The 24,295-nt window shown below is 40.4% G+C and overlaps 1 protein-coding gene across 8 annotated transcripts in view; it reads right to left on the bottom strand.

The window, feature by feature from the left end:
* The window catches only part of CUX1 (cut like homeobox 1), a 268,491-nt gene that overhangs the window by 113,932 nt on the left and 130,264 nt on the right, over positions 1 to 24,295 (bottom strand). For all 8 annotated transcript variants that reach the window (XM_082776240.1, XM_082776233.1, XM_082776234.1 and 5 more), the window contains exons 5-8: positions 20,851 to 20,988; positions 17,372 to 17,495; positions 15,328 to 15,404; positions 14,441 to 14,507 (exon numbers count right to left, since the gene is read on the bottom strand). In XM_082776240.1, coding sequence (XP_082632366.1) covers positions 14,441 to 14,507; positions 15,328 to 15,404; positions 17,372 to 17,495; positions 20,851 to 20,988 — 406 coding nt within the window. The remainder of the gene's footprint in view (positions 1 to 14,440; positions 14,508 to 15,327; positions 15,405 to 17,371; positions 17,496 to 20,850; positions 20,989 to 24,295) is intronic.

Below are 24,295 nucleotides of genomic sequence, written 5' to 3'. Positions count from 1 at the left end.
TTTCTTAAGCTCCAAAAGACCCGGGCTACCTCCTTATTACCATGGGTGTAGCATCAGAATTACACATTTTGCATATACTGCCGCATGTACTCAAAGATTTTCAAAATATCTAAGGACTGAAGGGGAAGGGAAAGGAAATTGAAAGAAAAAAAGAAAGAGGATGGAAAAACTCCTGCAAAGTAATTTGGCTTATTTGGAGCTCATGGCTTTTAGCACACAGAAAGATCAGGTAACCGGGAAACGAGTGCCGTGGCTGACACTTTCTGATAACAGAAATCAAAAAGAACAACTCTGAAATCCAGGCTGTTTATAATCAGTTGTCTATGCATGATGTTACAGGTCTAATCTCAAGTAGCCTAAGTGTTAAGTCTTCATCTGTCGTGCAGAAGTTCATGTTACACCATTCCCTTTGAGAAGGGAAGGAATATCAGCCAAAGAATACAGTGATCCCACGCCACGTACTCTTTGTAAAATAAAAAAAGGACGTTTTAAAAAGATATCAGTTGAAAAGCAGCGTGATTAAGAAAAGGAACTGTGTCTGGCAACGTGACCTTTTTCTGCCGTTCGCCACCGAACTGTCTCGTTCTGGCAGCAGCAGAATGGCAGGGTTATCACCTCCGGCACGGCTCCCCAACAGAACTGGTTTCTAGTTTCCAGGTACTGCGGAGTGAAATGCAAAGGACATGACTTCCCTTTCCTGACAAAGTCATTTGCTCCCTATGAAATTAATTTCAGATATACCACCAAAAAAATGCTCTTCCTACCACAGATTATCACTCCCTTCACCTTCCTGCTAGATGCACCTCCTGAGAGGAGGTCCGACCTCTATCCAGTTATCGATAAGCTCCCAGTCCTCTCCTCCCAGCGGTTACAGCGCTCTGGCTCCTGCCCTGAAGGGCTGCAGGTTGCCCCAGGCTGCGTGTTTCTGGGATGAAAACCACTTCTGCGGTCTGTGCACGGAGCTCTTCCTGCACAAGCAACAACTGCTGCCATGAGGCAACGCTGAGTTAGCACTTAACCACCAGATTAAGGCTCTGCCATAGCCCAAAAGGGCCTTTGTTGCTAATTCTGCAGTGAAATGGCAGACACTGCACAAGATGAATGCCACAACAGAGAAACTCGGTATCTTCAGCAAGTTGGGGACAACAGTAAACAACTGAGCTTTAAGTAGAACATTATTTTCTCTGATATCATACACAGAAGCTTCTGTTTAATTAAAACTAAGCTGCTTAAGCCATTCAACTGGCAAATGGCTATACCAAATGACTTGTCAGTTGTTAGCATTCAAATAGGAGGAGTTGTTTGTTGTCACACTCAGATGGCAAGTTGCAATGCTAATGCACATTTCCCTACTGGCTCCACAAATCTAAACCAACCCAGGCCTGTGAAGTTATTAAAAGTGCTGCTGTATATTACTGAGGAATACTTCCTTACTATGATCTTCAAAGATGCTAATATTATGAACTCAGCTACAATTTAATTATTTCAACCTCTGTCCTAAAAATACAAGCCATTCTGGTCATTTACTTGCATTTTTAAAAGTAGAACTTACATAAATTCTGGCTTTGAGCCCCGAGTTCAAGCCAACATCCTTAACTTCCCCAGTGTAAGAAGTCCAGATACAGATTCTGTATCTTCTGATTCAGATCCTGCATATCTCAACTTCAAAATCTTTAATTAAAAAGCATAAATTACTGCAGCAGCTACTTTTCTCTGATCACATGCAATTAAAAAAAATATATATATCAAAGTTTTATCTTGGGTCAGGAACAGGAAAAGATCATTCTGGCCACCCAGGCTAACTTCAAAGCCACAGAAACTGAGCAGCACTGAGGGCGCCTAGGTTGAGATGCTCTGGAAGACCCCTGTTTGCCTATCGCTAGAATTTAGGTCAAGAACGAGCATCAGGCAGAGGCGCCTCTGGAATTCAGGCTGGGAGACAGCCTCTCGCCCCCCTGCCGTCTTCGTTCCCTTCCCCCAGATGGGAAGGACAGTGGCAAGGAACTTGAAACAGTTGAAGGCACTGAATTTGTTGATCTTTTTACTTCCTATGAGTCATGTTCCTCAACTTTGCCACTATGCGTATAAAAATCGGCTACAACTCATTAAATAAATATTTCCACTTTGACTCAGTAAGAGCAGATGACTCCCACATTAAAGGACCACATAGGTAAAACAATGAAAAATGCTGTAACGCTTAAAGTCGCCCGTTCCAGTGAGTTATAATGCCCATGCTACGGGGTAGTCAGTGGTATTGCCGCATTATTATTATGACAGATGCCATATGCACCTTCTCCTTTGGTGTGGTCTCCAGGAAAGAAGAATATTTCCATTCATCACAGCATGATCTAATGGATGGCAGTGCTCAAATGAATGGTCAGCAAATGCATTTTATGTGCTTCTATTTATGTACATTTATTTTTACAGGCTACAATGCAAGCGTCAGAAGAGCACTTCCACTTTTCTATCCAAGGACTGAAAGACTATCCACATTAATAAAGCCTTGCCTTACCCCATGTGCCCTTTTTACATATGGCAAAACTGAGTCATCAGCCTTGTTTTAGGTAGCATACTTGACACAACAAAAATAAGAGGTAGGAGCTAATTACCAGTACAGTACATGAAAACAGGAGTGTCCTTTCCACAAATCTTAAGCTTTCTATCAAAACACATGGCTTTTTTTATAGAAGTAAAGTTAATAGATGCCTAGAACTACTGAATGAAATGATGGGATTTCTCTGCATTTAGCAACAAGCCTTGAAAACCTTAATCTCGTGAGTCAGTAATAACAGTGGAGGAAGTAAAGACAATCTTGGGTCTGTAATCAATAAGACAAGCTGCTTAAGAGACTTCATCTGAAGTAAACGTGCAAATGTCTCACCAAAGCAGAGATGCTGATTTATGATTAAAAAGTGTAAATGTACTTCCGTGGTATCAGTTAAGAACAACATGCATGTCTCATTCGCAAGGGCTTAAGGCAAAGAGTTTAACATCACCAGACGACAAACTCCTCGCTAAGTCTTTCTCCCGAATGCCATTAACACCTCTGCATGTTCTGCATCCCATCTAATTCTCTCTGGCTTACAGCAGTTCTATCACGATTTAAACACATCGTACTCCTTTTCCATTATCAAAGTCAAACCTACAAATGCGGCATTTTTCTCTTGACAAAATCCTGCCAAAGTCCCTGAAAGGCCAGCCCTGGCTGTGACATGCTCCGCTGCCAAAAGAATTGGCTACAAAACCCAAAGACTATGCAAACAGACTTTAAGGGATTTTGCAGAGCAATATTGCTCCAGATAATACATCAGGCCTGCTATTGTTTAATAAGTAAAGGGATGATTTAGAAAAGCTGATGAACGGCACAGTGGCACAAACCGCAGTACAGCAAAATTATTCAGGTTTGCAAGGGCTGTGGAAGAGTAAAAATTCCAGAGATGAAAACAAGGCAGGTGAACGGGCAGCTTTATGACGGATGAGCTTCAACACTGACAAACAAGCGCTAATGCCCTGAAGAGTAATAATTCAGACTACTTATCTACGCTGCTGGGCTTCTCCACTTCGTAGTCAGGAAAGACCTGAGTAGGACGATGGGCTAATAGGAACATCCACACCGAGTTAAGATCATGTTCCAAAACGAGCAAAATCCCCTCAGATAAATCATCGTCATTCATGGCATAAACAACTAAACAAGACAATCTGGAGGAACGTTCCTACCAGTAATTAGTCTGTGACTATTACTTACAGAGCTATTTCAATTTTTTTCCCCCTTTTGGGCATCTAGCATACCATCATAGGTCTTTATCACAGCTCAAACAGGGCAGGATAGGGTTGTTACACCCGATACAGAAGGACTGCTTTACTGTTGAGCCCAGGAAAAGTAAATAGCCTTAAAAATTCCTATTTGTAGAGAAAGAGGGAAAAAGCTAAAAACATGCATCACAGACAGTTTCTGGAGTCAAATTCCAAGTTATTCTGATATTCCTCCACTGTAGGAGTGTCTGGAATTTTTCCACCCACATTGGTATTAATCTACAGGGAAATTAACTGGTACAACATTCGGAAATGTAGGGGTTAATTCTGACTGCTGTCGAATGCCCCAAGTCTGTGCTCTGTTCATCAGAGCATTAAATCTGAAAGCTCAAGAGAGTAGTGCAGCCGTGCTGCAAGGGCTATGTTATAAAGTTCTGCATTAAAAATTCATATCGGAGGCTTGCCACAGTACTCTGCTCTGGCTGAAAGGAGAGCTGGCGGGGAAATATTAGACACCCCACTGTCTTTCTGGCAATTGGAGACATTCCTCAACAAACAGCACCTCAGGAAGGGAATGAAAGGGCAAACAAACCGTGAAACAAATCAATGAGTTCAATTATCTCTCTCTCTCTCAGAAAGGAAACTTTTCATTTTTAAGGCTGTTTCATGAAATCTTTTAATGACGGCCCTGAACAAGAATGTTGGGCACTCTGGCTGCAAAACCGGCTGTTTGGCGGTGCTTTTTGTTTGTTTTACACAAGACAGAGGTTCCCAGCCATTGAGGGGGAAGCACGGAGCAGGGTCCGGCTACCCCTCCGCGGAACAACTCTACTTACCCATTCTGCTACCGTGACCACGTGGGATAACAGGCTGTAGAAATCGTTGCCACTTTCCCTGAAGTGTCTCCAGCAAAGAGTGAATTTAGATTTATTAAGACGGTTAGTTACTCCATGGTGAAGTTATGCTCTCCTCACTGCTGGTTAAGGCTGCGTGCATTTCACAGCAATTTATGGCAACCCAGCTAGTAGATGACATGGTTCACTATGATGGAAATGGGTGTTATATTTTTATGAAAGGCAGATGTGCCCCTCAGGTTATCTGATGTAACCACCGTATTCAGGCAGGTTAATAATCCAGACATCGTAAGTGGAGAAATACACAGGAAATGAAACATCAGTAAATACAATTTCTTGAGGAAACCATGGAAAGAAAGCTACCTGTTTCACAGTCTTCCCCTCCACCAACTCTGCAGACTCTTCCCAGTGTTGAAGTTTGAAACAAATGAAGGAAAAGGAAGGACAAAAGCTGCCGTGGTGCTACAAAGATAAGTGTGTGTATGTGAACATAATTCTTTTTGAGTAACTGAGCCCAGAAAGAGCACTACAGGTGGGATAACAGAACTAGCAAAGCTCTAAGAAACAAAACTTTCAAACCTTTCTTGGGTTTAATCCTTTGTTAGAATGCTTTCTATTCTGTAAAACAAATAAATATTGCTTTGTCCTGAAGGCTATGGCTTCTGTATCACTGCCAACGCAATCACATGCACCTGAAGGGGAACAGTTATAGGTGTCCAACTCAATCAGGCCTACACTCATCAGTACAGCTGGGAACCTGGCTGACTCCAGCCCAGCAATGCTGGGTTTGAGTGGTCCAGCCAGGAGATTGTTCAGGAGAAGGTGCAGGAGGGCACGTTTGTCATCTGGCAGGACAAAGCACCTAGCTGGGGGGGATCCTGTAATCAGTTGTAAGTTCATTATTTTGAGGGAAGGAATGAAGACAGGTTGTGTAGTTGCTGATCACAAGTAACCAAAGACCATCTGTTACGAGCCACTGAAAGACTACTACAAAAGACCGGTAACGCTAAGGTAGTGCTTCAGTCAAATTCATTTCTTGTTCAAAACGTCTTGCTAAAAGGCACTTAAAAGCCATGAAATCCAATCAGCAAGTGTTCAATCAGCATCAAGACGTATCTAAGTGAAAATGGGAAGAAGCAGCCCGTCCTTCTAGCCAGTGATTTGATATCCTACTTTTGATCCTTGCTGCAATATTGATTGCCCTCTGCATCCCTGACCAGACTCCTCGTGACTCAGTTTCCCAACATGTTACAAAAAAAAACACAGGGAAGAAAGGCTGTTAATTAGGCTTTGCTGTGATCTGCCTCTCCAGAAACACACTAGATAAATGTTAAGGGTTAATAATATCAGGCTCACAGGATTGTAAATGCATTTGTTTGTTTAATGCTTTACATGAATGCTAATGAAGTTATTAACAGGCCTGCACGCTGTCTATTGTTTTTCTTGGTTTTAGTGCCTGCACCATACTGCCTTATCCCTTCTGCTCCACGAGCTGGCCAACATTTCTCTTCCAAATCCCTGAATTAGTGCTCGGTCCTGGTTCCTAGCTCCTTATGTTTGGGATTCTCAGCTTCTTATTCAAAGATACAATTTTAAAAAACACATTCATTAAAACATTCTTTAAAAATTTCAAGATAATAAGATTCATTTGAGGTTTCATCATACCAGATATTTTCTGTGGCATACAAAACTGCAATCTCACATGGCGTTATTGTCTTTTAATTGAGATCAGAGGATATGTAAATGAGACAATATTTCTTAGTTCCCATTAAGTGATGTCTCCAGGATGATTAGAAGAGGCTGAACCAGATAGGACATGCTTCCCTGATGTCCAGTGCAGATACTTCTCCCTGAGCTGTGCTTCAGCCACACGCATTAAGGATAAGGGTTAAAATGGAAGTCAAAGATTTACATGAGGTGAGCAGGGGAAAAACTTGTCAGAAGTTTGAAAGCCATCATTGGTGGCAGAGAAGACGTGCATCGCTATGCAGCTGTAGGATTTTGTTCTGCAGACTTTACCCCATGCAATGTGAACACCTAAAAATTCCCAATATCAACGGAACTAATAGATACGGTGGCAAAACCAAAACAGAAATACATTTTTAAAGCAATTACGGAAAGTATAATACTCTTGTTTCTGTAGTAATGTGGCTTACAGCTGTGGCATCGCAGTAACATTTTAAGGCAGGGGAGGGATGAAACACATTTAGGTACATTTTTAATGAGACGCTGAAAAACCTGTCTAATGAGGAAACAGCATATGGACACTTTAATGAAGGTTGGGCCAGATACAGCCACTGACAGTGACTATGAATATGTTCCTGTTCTAGAAAGCCAAACAAAAAAGTGAAATGAAAACAATGGATGAGTGCAAGTGCTGTCTGTGTGGAGCAATGCAGGACATGGCAGAGTGGATCCCCCAGCTCCCATGGCAAACACACGGCTTTCCAAAGGGAAAGGAGATAAAGGAAGGAGAAAGTCTGTTTTCTAGGACCCAGTGTTTTTGTGCTCAGGCCCTCACAAAGTTTCCTCAACACCCCTTCTCGTTCAGGGTGGCCATCTTTTTCCATGAAGCGAGGCAGCACAACACATACGACGTGACTCATTTTTTCGCCCGCACTATTATTGCGTGGGAGTGGGAAACGCAGCTGGAATCCATTTTCTGAGCGCAAGGAGAGGCTCAAGTAAATGCCAGTACAGAAAGCCTATGTATTAAATGCACAGCTAGGTGGAGGCTACCGCAAGAACTGCCAGCTTAACTGAGAGCCTGATGGAGAGCTTTGCTTTGTGACTGGAAATAGGTCATCCGGCGTATCGTACAGGACAGGTCCCTCTCGAAAACAGATGAACCATTCGCTTCTGATGACTGACGGATTCCTCCTGATGGCTTTCCCCACAGCCTCAGCCTAGCAGCAGCCGTGCCGAGGAGCCAGGGCAGTACCACACAGCCTCCTTGCTATCGAGGCCAAGACCTCACGAGTGGTACTATAGCAAAATTACTCTGTTGCTTTGGTACTCTGCATTCAAAAAAAATAGGTATTATCCTTTGTAGACCTCCATGAGAATGCTGCATGACAACCAAGCCCAGCAGACCAGGACGTGGAGGCCCAAGCCCTGCGCATGCTTGGGTGCAGATGGGCCTTTGCCTCGAGAAGGGGGCTGTTTCCCCGTAACTCGCTCCTCATCCTCACGAAGCCCCCACATGCACCTCACCGAGTCCAGCTGTTCCTGATAAAAATAAGCTACCCTGACAAGACCACTCCAAAGAACTGGGCTGCCCTATTGTCAGGCTCGCAGGGCATGCAGGTCCCTGGTGGCAGGCTGGGGCTGCAGGAAGACGCTGGTGGTCTCTGCTGCTCGGCAGAAGGACGCATCCTGCAGGAGCCTGAGGAGGTCTGGTTCCAGCAAGGGCACGTGAGGATGGCCAGGACAGGGCCCATTCTGCCCCTTCTCACCTCATGAGACTCATGAACCGAGGACACTCCAGCCTCTTCCCTGTGATTTCACACCCAGGTCAGAACTGCTATAGCTGCTGTAGTCAGGATGACCACCAGCATGGCAAGCACAGTAGGGTAAGACCCTTTGGTGCAATATTCTGTATTTATTTAAAGATTTGCAGCTTAGGATCTCATGTCAACCCAAGGTTACAGATAACGTAACAGGGTGATGACTAGAATATGCTGGAATACCCTAAGGCTATTTTTTTCTACTTTGGGCTGTTAAATAACACCAGCTTTTAGGCTACACTAGAAAAAGGATCTGAACAGTCTCACTCGAGGTTAAAAAGCAAACAAATAAAAACCCTGGAAAGACCTAGGGCACTACTGTGCTGTCAGAAAGTTACATTAACTACTTGCAAGCATTACAAGCCTAGCAGAAGAAACAACACAGCCCGGTACTAACTCCTACAAACTCTAAATACTCCATTTCCATGGAGTTCTCATAAATGCACACTTGAAGATTACAAGAAAATTATTCTTGCCAGTTGTGGTTTATGTTTCTGGTGTCCACATATTTCTAGATTCCAGCCAAGACCAGACTTGTTGGCTGTGAGCATTACACTTGCTCCTTGTGCCTCAGTTTCCCTACCCAAAAGTAAAGACAATGTTGCAAAGCAAGCACCCAGCACTTCACATGGATGAGTGCTTTATTGTCATAACTATCTTGCAATTTTTCTGTTTTGACTGGAGGCTGAACCCAAAATTTGGAAAAAAAAAAAAGAAAAAAAAAGCTGGTTTGCACAGGAGCTTTCCAGCCCTGCTTCACACAAGAGCTTTAAATTGAAATGAAGATCTCATTAAGCATTTTCATTAATCTCCATTTCTAGCATTAAGAAATACATTGTTACACGGTGACTATTAAGTTTTGCATAAGGCACAGCTGAAACCTTTAACAAATGTCTCAGATTGTAAAATGCACCCAGAGCTTTCTGTAAGATTCAAGACATTCACTTGTTCTTGCTTTTTTAAATTTAGTTCTTTTTAACATCCTCACTGTTTTCTCATCCCTCCACTACTATCACTACTCCTGGGGTTTCACCGATGGCTGTGTGACTAGGAAATTTAAGAAGAGAAAAGGCTGTAAGACGCATGGCCAATGAAGTTCTCCATCTCCTGTTTTTAGGGAAATCACTTTAAATACAGCAATAATTCCAGAGATGAGTATTAGAAGTTAATGACTCATCAAAAGAACAGGAAATAGGAAACTTTAAGACCTTAAAGGCACAGCAAAGAGAAGCTATTTCATGTCATGTTCAACACAACCACCCTAACTACAGTATTTCATGCTCAATGGGGGGAAGCAGCATTTGAGGACATCTATCACAGTAATTATGTAATGCTGGAGGGAGCACGACTTTATTTTTTATTCAGTTTGACCCTGAGCACTGTCAAAATGGAAGACTACAAACATCTGAAAAGTGATATATCGGTACGAGCTAGTACTTAAACAAGAAAGATTTGTTAAAAAAAATTAAAGTAAATAATTCATAGGCCAAATTCAATTCTCAGTATATATAGGGAATTATTCCCCTGAAGCCAAAGTTAACTGAGACTTGCCCCAATGTAACAGAAGATTTCACATGAATACTTGAACTCCAATTTCATCACGTAACTTTAAGTAGAAATAATTCTCATGACTAAAATTACTGCTCCTCTGCCTTCGAGCCCAGCCCCGCACTCCTTTTGTGCAAAAATCCACATATTTAAAACTTTATCTTGCATCGATGCCTGAAGAACAGATCCACTAAATAACCAGTAGAAGGAGCACCCTTCACCCCAAACAGGGAGGAAACACAAGCGTCTCCTTCTGTCCCTGTATTTTGGCATCCAATCCCCCAAAAACGCTTCCTGTCCCCAGGAGTGGTGACTCAAGCACCTTGCACTCGCGTGCAGGTAACAGGAGGGGATGTTTACCTCTCCGGCAGCCCTCCTGCCTGTGTTACAGCATTGCCTGCCTCCTTCCCAGCAGTCCCCATCTGTCACCCACCTCTGACTTTGTGCAGATTACTTGAGGATTTATTTCCAAGCAGGATACGCGGATGAAAACAGGCATTACTTTGTCCTCCCGCTCCTGAGCGCCTACCTAGTTGTTTCATTAACTTCTTGTGTGGTGTCATGATATCATACCATAAGCTCTTTAGGGCAGAGACAGTCTTTGTAAGAGATACAATGCGGTGCCCACCCCAGTGTCCCCAGCCTCACCGGCTGACGTCTGTGACCACCACAGGAGAAGTAAGATTAAATATTGATATTGAAATCTTGTGAGTCTAGTTTACAGATTCAGGTCCTGAAACATCAGAAAATCTCTCCCTTATCGCAAAGCAGGGACTGCCAGCTCACAGGCCACATTTTCATCAACTGCACTCTTGCCATTTCCTGATTTAGTTTTCATTAAAATGTAGTCCAGGATTAAAACAAGTCAGCTGGATCTATATGGTGGAGGTAATTTGCAATACTGCACTAGTGTACAGTCTTAGTGATGCTACACCAGTATGCCATCCTGTGCCATCCTCCACTATATTGCCAAAAAATAATAATCAGTCTGATCTATAAATGGACCCTGCTTCATATACTGGAGAGCAGTTTTTTCAGTAAGTTGTTAAAAGGAATTGTTTTAGGATGACTCCTTCAGTAAATATTAAAATCTTTTTCCTCCATTTAATTTTCTACACGTACACTACTTTTAGAAGAACAAGAAGTCAGCATCTCCCAGAAAATCATACAGGAACAAAAAACAGGGGCAGAGCTGCTTTGACTGACAACTGAAACCTAAACATTTTTTGCTCTGTCTTATTTACAAAGGTTTTTTATTGCAGAATTGGGTGCAGTGCCTAAAACCCTCACAAGACTATTTAACATTTACTGGTGAAAATGCAGCATTTCAGTGAAATTCGATATTTTCTTTCATCAAAGGCAGGGAGCCTCAACCCACATGTTAACAGTAATGTAACAAGCCTACTGCATGTGCTACAACCGAAGATCCTTTTCCAATTAGAAATCATTTACGTTGGGGAGAGAAGGGGCAGGAGCAAAGAGGTGGCTCTGGAATTTATTTAGAACTGGAATTCAACCGCTCTGGCTGGGAGCATTAACAGCTCAGCTGGGAACCTCAAACACTTGCTAGGACTCCGCAGTGAAACAGCAGTGAAAAAGCACGTTAGCAAGGAGGACAGCTTGTCCCCAGAAAACTAAGGAAATGCACAAATGAATTTTGTCCTGTTCTTTTCTACAGAGGGTGAAGAAGTAAAATAATTTTGTTGCACTAGTGGAAAAAAAGAAATCTTTAATTTTCATGAAACTCAAGCCTGAGTTTGCTTTTCAGTTTCAGCTCTGATAGAATCTCCAGATCAAACTCATTAGTGCTGGTTAAATCCAGGTTTGCTGATAGAAACGTGTGGGACAGCAAACAAAATCAGTATCAGGCCTCGAGAGAGGATGTGCCTCTTTAATTGAAAAAGGCAGAGTAATCATTCATTTATTTAACCCAGAGATGATTATAATCTGAAAACCTTGAAATCCTCTTACACAACAACTGTTTTGGCAAGCCCCTCTGTGTTCCAACAAATATTAAACTGTGCTTGCCATTTGTCTAAGGAATCTTGTATTAATAAACATGAAGAAGAACACTTTTACCTCCCACACTCAATGACAGAAGAAAACAAAGACCAGCTGTATTCATCAATGGATCCTTGTTCTGCACATAAAGGCTAATTACATTTTACTTCAAGCCTACACATGGAAAACTTTTCTGCTGCCATCTTGTCAAATTCAGCTTCTGATATTCCAGCTGACAGGCTGTGATGACTGCACACAACAAACTTCTTTTTGTCATTAACACCTTCGGCGCCCTGTGAGCATGGTATCTGTGTGATGGGAGCCAGGAGGAGGGGGCGCTCGGAGCATCCCTGTTCCTGCTGCACATGTAGTACCTGGCCACTGGCAAAGGGAAGGGGGATTTTTATAAAATGGGATGGCAGCAGCTAATATGACCCAAGATTTTAAGTCCAGAAACTGATCTCGTCTGAAGATGCCTTGCTAGCATCAGGCTCAGCCAGTTACCTCCATACCTCGTTCTGCACACAGCGCTTCGAACTGGGACATTTTGAAAACACCACCAAAAGATAAACAAACAAGTTGACAAAGTGATTCCCAGCTTCAAGATCAAAACCACTGGTCACTAGGACAAAATCCAGACTCCTCAATGCTGATACTGAAGACTTCTTACTATGTATTTCTTCTTCTTCTTTTTCCTTTTTCTTTTTTTTTTTTAAAGCTTTTCAAAGTTACAAACAGTTAAGAGACTGATCTACTCCAAAATTGAAAATCTTAAAAGTACTGTTAGCTTAAAAAAAATTGACAATTATCTTTTTTTTTCCTGAAGGCATTCCAATTCATCTGCATCAAATAAGTGTCTGTAAAACTAACAATTCTGGCCTAAGATAAAAATCACATGTTTTTAAAACACAAAATTAAAATTGGCAATACAAGTAGCTTTTTAGACTTAGATCAAAAGAGGGTTTCTTTTTAGAAAAGAATCAAACTGTCTTTCACCATTTTTATTGGTGTTTTTTCAACATTTCTCCCAGCTTTTACAATTAAAATAAATGACTCAATTTCACTGACTATATTCAGTTCCCTTTTCATGTTTTTCTAGATTTCCATATTGCAAAATTTGGGCTACAACCACCACAGACGACTGCTGTTATGCAAGAACTATTCCTGCCATAAATATCCAAAACAATGATAAAATATTTCTGCTGTTATTAGGTTCTACAAGTTTGTTTTCACAGTACATTAGTTTGGGAGATAAAGTACATGCTTAATGTCTGCTTCAGGATTCAGCTGTATGATCCCTATATCCCAGACCAGCCTCCATAATCATTCTGCTACAGAACACAATAAACTTGTTGTTACTGCAGATGCTACTAATTCGATGTAATTCTCTATATATTAGCTAAGAATCATATTCAAGATTATATGAAAACATCTCCATGTGAATCCCTCTGAAAAAATGAAATGCATTACAAGTGCAAACAAACAGTTTAAGAGTACATCTTTTGCCCAGTATAAATTATGGTACTTAGGGAAATAGTATTGAAAAAACGAACGAAGCAAATGCTCTGCAAATAAAAACATTGAAAAGGGTCAGGGGTTACAAGGCTCGGTGCCTACAATCACTGAGCCCTGATCTATGACTGTTGCCGCAGAATCAACTGCAAGACAAAATACCAGCAACGGATCTGCCAGCATCAGCTATGCGCAGAAAAGGAAATAAAGGCAATCTGCAGTAATTTAAGGCTCCATCAGAAACATCATTAGCACGTGTCTCTTAGAGAAGGATGAAATCGAGGGGGGGAAAAAACAATTTTAATTACCTTATATGGAACTCAAACGAAACTGGAGTTACAGAGTGACCCCCAAAATTACCTACAACTTTATCTTTAATGATGTAAAAGGTGTTTCAACCCTGGACACTGACTCTTAACCACTGTGGACTGAATTTTGTAAGCACTGAGCTCCCCAGATGCTCAGTGAAGAACTGAATCCTCTGTGCTTGCAGAACCATACACTAAGAAATTAAAACCTATTGCCAATTTGAGTGGTCTTGACAAACCTGACTTTGCCATGAGCCATACCAGAAAGCACTTACCTACCAGCAAAAACAAGACCACAGCACTCCTCCCAGCATGATGGGGCCAGTCAGCACAGGGATGTGAGGTGCATCTTCCATCCCTTGCCCTTACAGAAGCCAGGGCACCCATCTGAAATGGATTCTTCCTTTCCCATCCCATTTCCAAAAGACAGTGACTCTTTCGGCTTAGTACTGGGATTATTGCTGGTCATGAGAATTCCTTCTCATTACTATATTCCTTTAAATACATGTATGAAAGGTTTAAAGAAAAACAGCAGAAATCTGTCTCACTTCTTTTGTTTCCTGCATTGACTGTTAATTAAACTGAGAGTAAGTGAAAACAGTAGCCATAAAGAAGATCAGGATATACATTTTTGAGGCTACCTGCATGTTCTAACACACATGCACAAAAAGGCAAAAGCCTGCCAAAAATGTCACTCTGTGTAGTTTGGTTTGTACCTGGGAGAGCGATGACTGTCATGCCACAACCAGGGAATTGGGTGGAATAAACTAAGATGACTCCTGATCTTTCTATAGGAGGCCAAAGTATGACAATGCGTTCCAAAAAAATTTGGACTCCTGAACCTCTTCCACCCCTTTTGTCTTCAAAAGATGGATACCAAAAAACAAACAAACAAAAAAAAAACAACAACCAGTGATACCTTGAAGAAAGAAATAGGAAGAAAACAGTGAAATCTTACTTTGCAGTAGTTTCTTCATCATATTTTGTTTTCAGATCAAATAGTTCTGTTCTGGTTTTTTCCAAGGCTAAAAGGCATAAACATGAAGCATTACAGCACTGTAACAGTAGTGAAAAGCAAAAAGACTACTCCATTTTTTTTACTGAGCCATAAATAAAGCTGTATACCTCCTGATGAAAAATGCTTTGCTCTATCTTTCTACCTAGGCAAACCATTATGACTTAGCAAAACGTATCTTGATTTTTCACAATTTTGTATGGTATTACTTTTACATTGCAAAAATTTCCAATTTCTATTCTACTTAAACAAAGCTAGACATTATTCATTTCTTATTAAGCTGGCTAAATTGCTTATTCATTTGAAATATTTATTGCAGTAATTCAGGGAATAACATTTCTTGTGTTCTCAAAGGAAACAAAAACAAATGTATCCCAAGCTGGAATATATAAAACTGCAGAGATGAACAGAAGTATTAATGGCAAGCAAGTCACAGGAACAGGCAAGGAACACTGGTGGAAATTGGGCTCATACTGAACTCAGACCACTATAAATATTTATCATAGTTCAGAAATGTGTGAAACCAGAGCAAAACACAACATGGATGCAAAGTTCCATAGCCTGTTTTAATTGCTGTGTTGTTCTAGTTCTGTACGTGCTTCGTGCTTGGCCTTGTCCACTGTGTTTACCAACAGACTGGCTGCAACCCAAGTGTTCACTTAAGGTGTGAAGCCCCAAAGAAGCTCTGATTCACCAAGCACGTTCAAACTCTGTTGGATCTCTCTGCGCTTGCAAGAGCTGGATCACACACAGTCCTGACTCAGCTAACGATCTCTGTCCTCTCACCTCCAGCCTGAGCAATGGTATAGGTCAGAATAGCGATGCCAAACCTGTTTGCAAAGCTTGAACTTTGTGTTCGGCTTCTTCCAGCTTTGAGGCTGTCGACATCTGTGTCTCCTGCAATTTTCTATAAAGGGAAAAGAAGAGGTGAGAACAGAGCTCGTAATCATGTTAAACAACTTATCTGTATTTTGCAAATTTGGAAGATAGAGTGATTAACTGTCTCAACTGTAATCAGACAACTGCCAACACCACACAGACTACAAGGTGCTTCAATGGGACCCATAAATCATGTCACATTGCAGTACTGTTCATACTTTGCAGTCCCACTTATTAAAATTTTAGCAGTGTAGCCACCTCATAACATAAGCTGTGAACATTATACAAGAGTTGACTGCTATATAAATGACAACTTCGGTGGAAGGTTTTCTTGAGCATAATTTGTTTTGGAAATGTCACACACATTAAGAAAATTGTCACCAAGCACCCTCTGTTGTACAAAGTTAGTACAAGAAGAATGATACATTTCCATTTTACTGTCATAATGAAGAAATTTCTTGCCATTAAGTGATATACTGAATAGATGTGGCAGCTGTTTCATCGTAGCTGTAATGGATGCCAAATGCAATAACATTATTAGCTACTTTAAAAAAAAATCTGCATATTTCAAAACAAATTTCACATTGATATTTTCTATATAACACGATCAGACCTCTAGTATGCTCACATTTCTTATGTCCACAGGCAATATTTTCTTGTTTATGTCAGCAGTATACATTTTAACATCATCTTGCCATACAGGCGCTACACCCTTTGCTCAAGGGTGGACAAAAGAAGTTATAAAACTCCTCTTTGGAAGGGAGCTTATCCGACACCTCCCAGAAGACACTGCTTTTTATAACACTGCTTTTAAGATATTCTGCAGATTTTTGAATTGTGAATTGGCTTATAAAACTACCAGCATCCTACTTGTGGTCTATAGAGTACATAAATTTATTCTCCAACACTGCTGACCAGGTTGATAACTATTTATAGCAAGAAACATGCATCAGTTCCCTTCATACCAAATTATATGCTTTGAGAACTCAAAATCTCTCTTATACATGCTTGTTTTTGTTATCTGCATTCAATGACCTGTCATTTTGTTTCATATTTACACATTTCTATATTGCTCTTTTTAAAGTCACTGTTTGCATGTTACTTATCGGAGAGTAACCACAGGTATCGATGAATAAAAAAACCTTGGCATTCACAGGTAGGTTTTTCCCACTCAGATCTGAATTTAAACTACCAATGTGCCAACTGAAAAGCTCATGTAAACTCATGGGCTTTCGCAGCAAGTTGAATATGTTAGCTTCAGTGTTACCGCTCCATGGCAGAAATAAGTTCTCAAGGTAGGGAACTTGGCTTGAAAGCACTCCCTCTTAAGACCCTTGGTCTTGTTCTGCCAGATTTGTTTGCCCACTAGCTTACAAGATTCAAACATTCCTTACTCATTTGCAAAAGATTAGAAATGCATCCAAGATGCTTCAAGAAAAAAAATTACAGTAATGTAAAAATTAAAATACTTGTTAACACAGGACTGTGCAAGCTATTTTGAGGATAAAGTTCTAGTTCAGGAACACAGGCCCCTTCTTAAACATGGCCATACCGGCAGGGGTGATGCACCTCTTGAGTACAGTGTTTCATCTGAAATAGCTCAGGGTTGTACAGATTGTACTGTGATACTCTGACACACAAAGTGGACACAGTGGACTGAATTACACTGTCGGCTAATGGAGAAAGATTAGTGTCACAAAGGACAATGCAGCTAGTGAAGAATAAAAGCAGGTTTGCACCCTTCTGAACATGACACCCCCCACACAACACTACCGCCAAGCAACAATCTGTCCTTGTTTTACTCCTACACTTTCACGATTGTTTTTCTGTGCAAAGTTGAGTATCAAATGATTCTGTGTCAAACACATAAATCACCAGAATCACTCAATATATGAGCTGTCTCAGCACACCAAAGAAAGGATCCTGGCTGGCAGGATTAAACAGAAAAATACATCTCTCCCCTACAGTATCTACAGAGCACACATGCACACTCACCTCTCCTTCTCCGCGAAATCATTTTGTAATTTTTGTTCTTTTTCAAGAGCTATATTCTCAGCTTGGTTCTTCAGGGTCTGTTCATATTCTCGGATTTTCTCTTTAAGTGCTTTTATTGTAACCTCTACAGAAAAACAATAGGGAAAGAATGAGTTTACATGGCTCCACGTGGCTCCACAACACACAGCTTTCTTTACCCTGTAGGCTCAGTGTGTTTTAAACTTTAGCTCTTCAACTCTGACACAAAATCAATGTATATGAGTCCCTTTGGAGACCTTTTACTCCCTAAATGTTAAATTGAACTTTAAGCGTTTAGGTTGAGAAGAATCAATGGAGTTTGCTGGAAAGCAGAGTGAAGGTTCCTCTAACATGACTTAAAAAAAAAAAAAAAAAAAAAAAAAAAAAAAAGAAGAAAAAAAAATCAATTGTAAAATATAATATCACCTTATTGACTAGTCTCAAATTAGCTTGCTGCTGAGTGGAGATTAATAAAGTCCCAGTGCGGGTTTAAGTATGCATTTACACACAGGACAGTTAATTCACATAACTGTGCTCGTGTAAAAAGAGGCAGTTTTACTATGGTTCATGCACAGATGCAATCTAACACTAATTGAACACATATCTGGGATATAGCTATGTTCTGCTTCACAACTGATGACAAATATGGCAGTTAAGATTTAACTGCTGTATTAACAGTAGATCAGATGCAACAGACACTCTGGAGCCCCTCATGTTCCCGTTGCTCTGACTGCCTTGTCATCCACACTGGGTTTTATGCACAAGCATCAATTGCTACAGCTCTGAGAGTGTGCTTGCAGTCTTCCAGGAAATCTGAAGAAACCCTGCTCTCAGATAAAGAAGCTTTCTTGCATTAACTGTGCCTGGTAACAGATGAGAGAAGAGGCAGAAACCTGAAGAGTCACCACGGAGCCTCTGATGGACAGTGTCTTGCTGCATGCCCTCATCCGCTCCTACATGAAAGCCCTCTGATCCCACCCACAGGAAAGGACCAGATCCTTATAGGGCTCATCAGAGGAAAAGCAGGACATTCACCAGAGTATGCTTTGTAACAATAATGGAATTTGGAAAAAGTGTCAGACTGCCAGAAGACTCACAGCTAGCAATACACTTCAATGTACTTACACAGAGATGGGGTGGTTTAAAGGCATCAGCTTATTAGCAGCTGCCATTAACAATGCTTTAGGAAAAATACCTTTGGATACAAATTGTTTCTCATTCGGCAGAAATATGGGAGAAAGACAAACTTTGCTATGAAAAGTAAAGCCTCACGACTTAAAAAAAATATCTCAGTAATACACACAAAACCGAGCATAATCCTTTAAAAGCCTGCACTTTTAGACTTGACTAGAGAACTGTCACACCAGGCAGCAGATACCTGGTGATAAGGTCTGCTGGCTGGGAATTATACCAAAGGCAGCTGGGACCACAGAGACCACAAGAACGGGGGGAGAGCGGTAAAATGTGACTGCCAGCAAACCGGCTACTTGTGAATGAAGGACTGGGATTTTGCTAGCCATGCAAAAATCAGATGAGTCTCATTACAGATTAATAAGCCATGAAAGGGACATGACTTAAAAAAAAAAAAAAAAAGAGCAAGGGGAAATTCTTCTCTGAGATCTGGGAAATAGGAATTTTGATCATCTCCTGAATAAGCAAAGGATGCTCTTCACACATGCAAAAAGATGTTCATTCATACAGATGAAGGATGCACTATTTGTGCAGGAGGTACCTTTGCTGCTAGTATTTTCACATGTGAGCTGTACCAAAGTATTCAGGTACATGAAGAAGCACAGAGCGAAATAAGTAGCTTCCATTCTAACAATCTCAAGGAAACGCACAGAGTTGCACCTTACCAATTCTGAATGCTTCATTTTAAAAAGGAAACAAAAGCACTAAATTTAATGCAAGAAGTGCACAAATGCAGGGAAAAATATGACTTTTGTGACAAATCCGTTTTTACCTTTAGGCACAATCTAATCCCCTACACTGCTGGAAGAACTAAGTGCCTCCTTTACTGTTCAGGTCAGCTGCAGCTTGTTAGCCACTGCCATTTATACCAGTTTTGGAAGAAGTTTCTTAAAGGCATTGTACAGCTTGTATACAGCCCTCCTCCAAACAAAGAGATTAACTGATAAAAGCACCCTTAGCTAACAACACACTTTTCCCTGGATATCTTATTAAACCCTGTTTGAAATAGAGCGTAAAACTATTGCACAGGCGTCAAAAACAGCACAAACACTAGAGTGGCAAAACAGAAAGGAAGTTAGTGCACACTGGGGAAATAAAAAAAAACAAAACCAAAACCAAAAAGCAGTTTACATGTAGTTGCAGCATGGAACTATGGAAATCAAAATCTTTTCTACTTTCTGGGATGAATTCCTATGTCATGTCTGAGTGTATGGGACACAGAGCCTCAGGAAAACTGCAGTGACCTGCAATTATTGTGCATTTCCAGCAAAAGACTGTTGGTGTAGAGCATTACAGCTCATCTTTTGCAGTGCAGCCTAAATCTTTGCATGCTGGAACCTATCCTCCCCATGGCCCACACCCTCTATGTTAACAGCAAATCTGTAGGTGCACAGGTGCTTCTTCTGCTGAAAATGAGACAAGAGATCCAACCTAGTTGCTAATGCTGCTTTCAAATGTTACCCATTTCAGTGCAAAGGTTCCATAGTATAAGAAAACCTCAATTTTTCCAAATTTTCCTTGAATATTTACCTTTGTACCAGACAGAACATAGTATTGAATATGGAAATGAAAAGTCCCATGTACAGGGAAGTAGGTGTACAACTAAGCAAATTTTGTTTCCTGGTGAAAGAAACACGTTCTTTTGAAGTACAAGAAAACTTAACAGTCTTAACGACAACAGGCTTTAAATCTCTGGTCTCATTAAAACTTACTTAATTAAACAGTATTAGCTTGTGTTTACATTGTTCTTTGGATAGTCCCTGGAGTAAATGTAAAATATGTATGCTGCATGTACTCCAGCAACACATTTCAGATTTACGTAAGGGAAAAACAGAGTACAGGAAAAGTCCATTTTTCAGGTTTGTATCCATGTATGAAATACTGTTGGTTTTTTGTGCGTGTGTCTGTGTACTACATGCACCCACATGCACATTCAGCTTGATGTCAGTAGCAGTGTGGTCTATCATATAGAGTCTACATATAACTTCAGCCAATGGTGTTGTTTCCAGGCAGTGCTGGAGGCTACAACCAAATAACAGCTTCACATTCCGACGTGGTGCTACAGAAGACTTCTAAAGAAATGCAGTGAGTCTAACCCAAAGTCGTATGTATATGCAAAAATGGCAATAATAGACTACTGTACTCTCTTTACTGACTTTCAATTCTACCTACTGTCAACTCTACCTGTATGAAATAAAACTGAATTTCATCCCAGTGTTTAAATTTCAGTATCCATTAAAAGCTGGTAAACACACACATTTGCAACCTACCCTGATTTTTCACCTCAGCGAATTCTTTGTTGTATTCCTCTAGAGTTTCCCTAAGTTTCTGGTTTTCTGTTTCAATATCGTGCATACGTTGAACCTTGAGCTGAAGTTGCTGTCCTAAATCCAAGGCTGGAACTGGATCTAAAAAAGAAATGGTAAAATAAAATGTAAGATAACAGTAACACTTCTGTGACTCAAACAGCTCAGAGCACAAGTGTCCCTTTTTCTCTATTAATACCTAGTTTAAGTGACCAGGCCCTAGTTTGAATTACTTTTTCCATATGTTGATTACTCCATGTCCTATGTGATTAAAAAAATATGGCTGGTTAACTTTACCTATGCTACCCTTTAAATTGAAGTGTGCTTTCCTCATTGTGGCTTTTATCCACAGGGCAGTTCGCCCAGGGTGCAGACAGTCATGATGCAAAGGTATGTGACAGCTTGAAGTTTCATATTTTTGTTTTTAAAATGAGAACTTCAGGGGAAAAAAGTAATCCAAAAAGTACCACCCACTGACAGCTGGTGTCCTTTAAATACCTCCACTTTTGCAGGAGTGAATTTCTGATGAAAATTGTGTCCTCCTGCACAGCTGAGCACTAAAAGTTTATTTGATTATAGAGATCTGAGCTGTATTTTTTCAGAGTGGCAGATCAATAACTATCTGAAGTATTGTGTAAATTTAATTAATTCTATGAAGCTTGGATTTTGTGACCCTTATTCCCTATTTTTCGCATACTACTAATCGAATAAAAATTAGAAATTAGTTTGTAAGTTCTCACAAAATTAATTCTTCCATGTTGGTTCCCTTCCACTGAAGAGAGTCCCTAGCACACACCTGACATGTACGCACGCGTGATTTATTCTGGGATTTCTTCCCAGTCAGAATAGGAAAATGCTGGAGTCCGATGGACTTATAAAAGATTATTGAATACATTTCTGTTATGGGCGCCAGCATCTCTTGTGAAATGGCTGCAAAGATTTAGTCTCCTGTTGAGGAATGCTAAACACCAAACTCAGTGGATCAACAACAGTATATATTAGGGAGTTCACTTAATTTTCAACCACCACAGTCATTAATTTTTCAGACCACCCTCAGTCTCTGGAAACACATAATAAGTCTATTGTACCTCTGTTAACACATTAAGCATGAGCCTGTGTGTTTTTTCAATATGCCAGCGTTGTTTCATAGTTTATAAAAGAATAGTACTGGGTTATGTTGAGCTCAGAGACATTGTAAGTAGCAGTCTGCTGCATTTTGTTACTTCAGTTCTTCAACAGCTTATGGCATTACCCTGTTCATAATACAAAATCTAGGTTGCTTGTCATCTGTTCTCTGTACATACATAGTTTATGACTACATAGCTTTTTCATTTATGCTTTTTAGGCCAAATACTTTTCGTTATTATTATCTATATTAAAATATTTATAATAAATCAAACTTAAAATGTTATTGTGGCAGAGACAGAGGGTACAGGTAAAGAATTAAATACAAAGTTTAAGTCACAGCAGTAGCACGAGTTAAAGTCCCTACAATATTTATGTATGGTCCAATTAAGGTACAGGCTGTCACAACATCACCCTTCTCCCATGTAGGTCCGCCGACCTTTAGCAGGACTGCCCGCTTTGTCACACTTCTGCAGCTCAGCATTTCTCTGACAGAGCTAGTCCAGGACGTTCATCTGCTGAACGTAAAGAGAGGTTGGATTGTCTCAATCCACCCGTGTCTTAAGTTGTTACAGGAGCCTCCAAATATATCTAACAACAACCTTTTGCTTCAGCTATGGTATTTCTATAAAAGTGTGTTAAAATGCCACGATGAAAGAAATTGAACTTTATAAAACTGCGGGTGCACTCTTTCCCCCCCCCCCTTTTTAGAACGTCCATTGTAAAAAGCCAGGACACCCACAAAACATATTCTGCTCCAAATACACATGGCTTTCTTAATTTAAATTGGTAAGGAATTAGGAGACAAAAATAACATGGGCATTATAAAGTGAATAATGACTAAGCCTTTAGTCAAATTTGCGATCCCTTAGAAGCTTTATGCTCAAAATGAAAATGCTTGCAATCTCATAATTATTCATCAGGACATGTATATTTAATTTAGCTCTATTAAAGGTTAATGTTCAAGTAGCAAAACAGTTGCAGAACAAACAAAATGTAAAAACAGTCTCTGTGCATTAAACTTCAAACTTTACTAGAGCCTATTTGAAGGACTAATGGCCTGCAGCCACTAAATACTGCTTAAAGACATGTTAAAAAAAAAAAACACACAAAAACATGGCTGAAGCACCTCTTAGACTTAATTTTTATAAACTGCATTAAAGAAAACTAATCACTGCATTACAATAGGTTGACCGAGACATTCTGACCAGAGACAGAAATAATTAATTTCTCATGGCAAGCTCCAACATGCTCTTTTATCTCAAAAAAAACAACTAAAGGAGGACCATGATTTCTGGAGCATTTATAAACATCAATTAATCAGAAACCCGTACAAACCATACAGCCAGTGCAACTCTTTTCTTACCTGAATGGAGTGGATTTAAAAATAAATAAGAATACTCTCCTTTTCCCAACATATGCATGCATGAAAAAGCATACCTATTTATATTAACCAGACTTACAAAGTATGTTTCATGTCATTTAACAGGAGGTCACTGAATTTTTACACAAGCAATGGACCAAAACTTTCGATTCATTACACAAACAACAGGCATACGCATGCTGAAAAAAAAAAAATCAAATGCCACTAGCTTATAGACAGCAGCAAAGAAGGAAATGCCTTTTCTGTAATTGGTAAAAGAGAAAAATAATCTCAATTAACACTTCAATGTAAAAAACTCATTGCAAATTATTCCCTTGGTTTGAATCTTCTCTAGCTTGAAGTTCAGCATCCCTGCTAGGCACAAGATAAATAAGAAATGAGAACAGAGACAAAAGGAATCTGCTCATCCAAAACTTAAAAAGTGTTTAGCAAGATCATTATTGCCCAAGAGTAAACTGAGATGTCCATTTTTATATGAAGTTCTGTAGATCTGTTTCCGTATCTTCCCACTCTGTTCTACTTCCCTTATCTGCTTGTTGCCTCCCATGTCCCCGAGGAAGCCCTTGGCATCATGCATCTGTGTGTGCCCTTCATGTCCAGGCCTGGCCCTGACCCAGCAGCAGAAGTAACAACCTGCTGCATCTCCACACCCGCATCCCAAAGTCTGGTCCCGCTGTCACTTCCCCAGGGATCGCTCTTTGGGGACAGTGCACGCAGGGCTCCCTGTGCCCGGTGTGGTGCTCACAGCTGTCACACACCGCACTGGTCCCCTTGCTGACAGCTCCTCTGCTCATGAAGGGGCTGGATGGACACATCCCAGCAAATGAAGAGGTGAACAGAATTAGCCAGCGTTACAAGTGTAACATTATTTATATAGTAGGCAACACTTCACATCAAACA

The sequence above is a fragment of the Aythya marila genome (assembly GCF_965140915.1).
Source record: "Aythya marila genome assembly, chromosome: 20".
Taxonomy (NCBI): domain Eukaryota; kingdom Metazoa; phylum Chordata; class Aves; order Anseriformes; family Anatidae; genus Aythya; species Aythya marila.
Note: the sequence above shows the minus strand (reverse complement) of the source record. Positions and strands in the feature narration are given on the sequence as shown.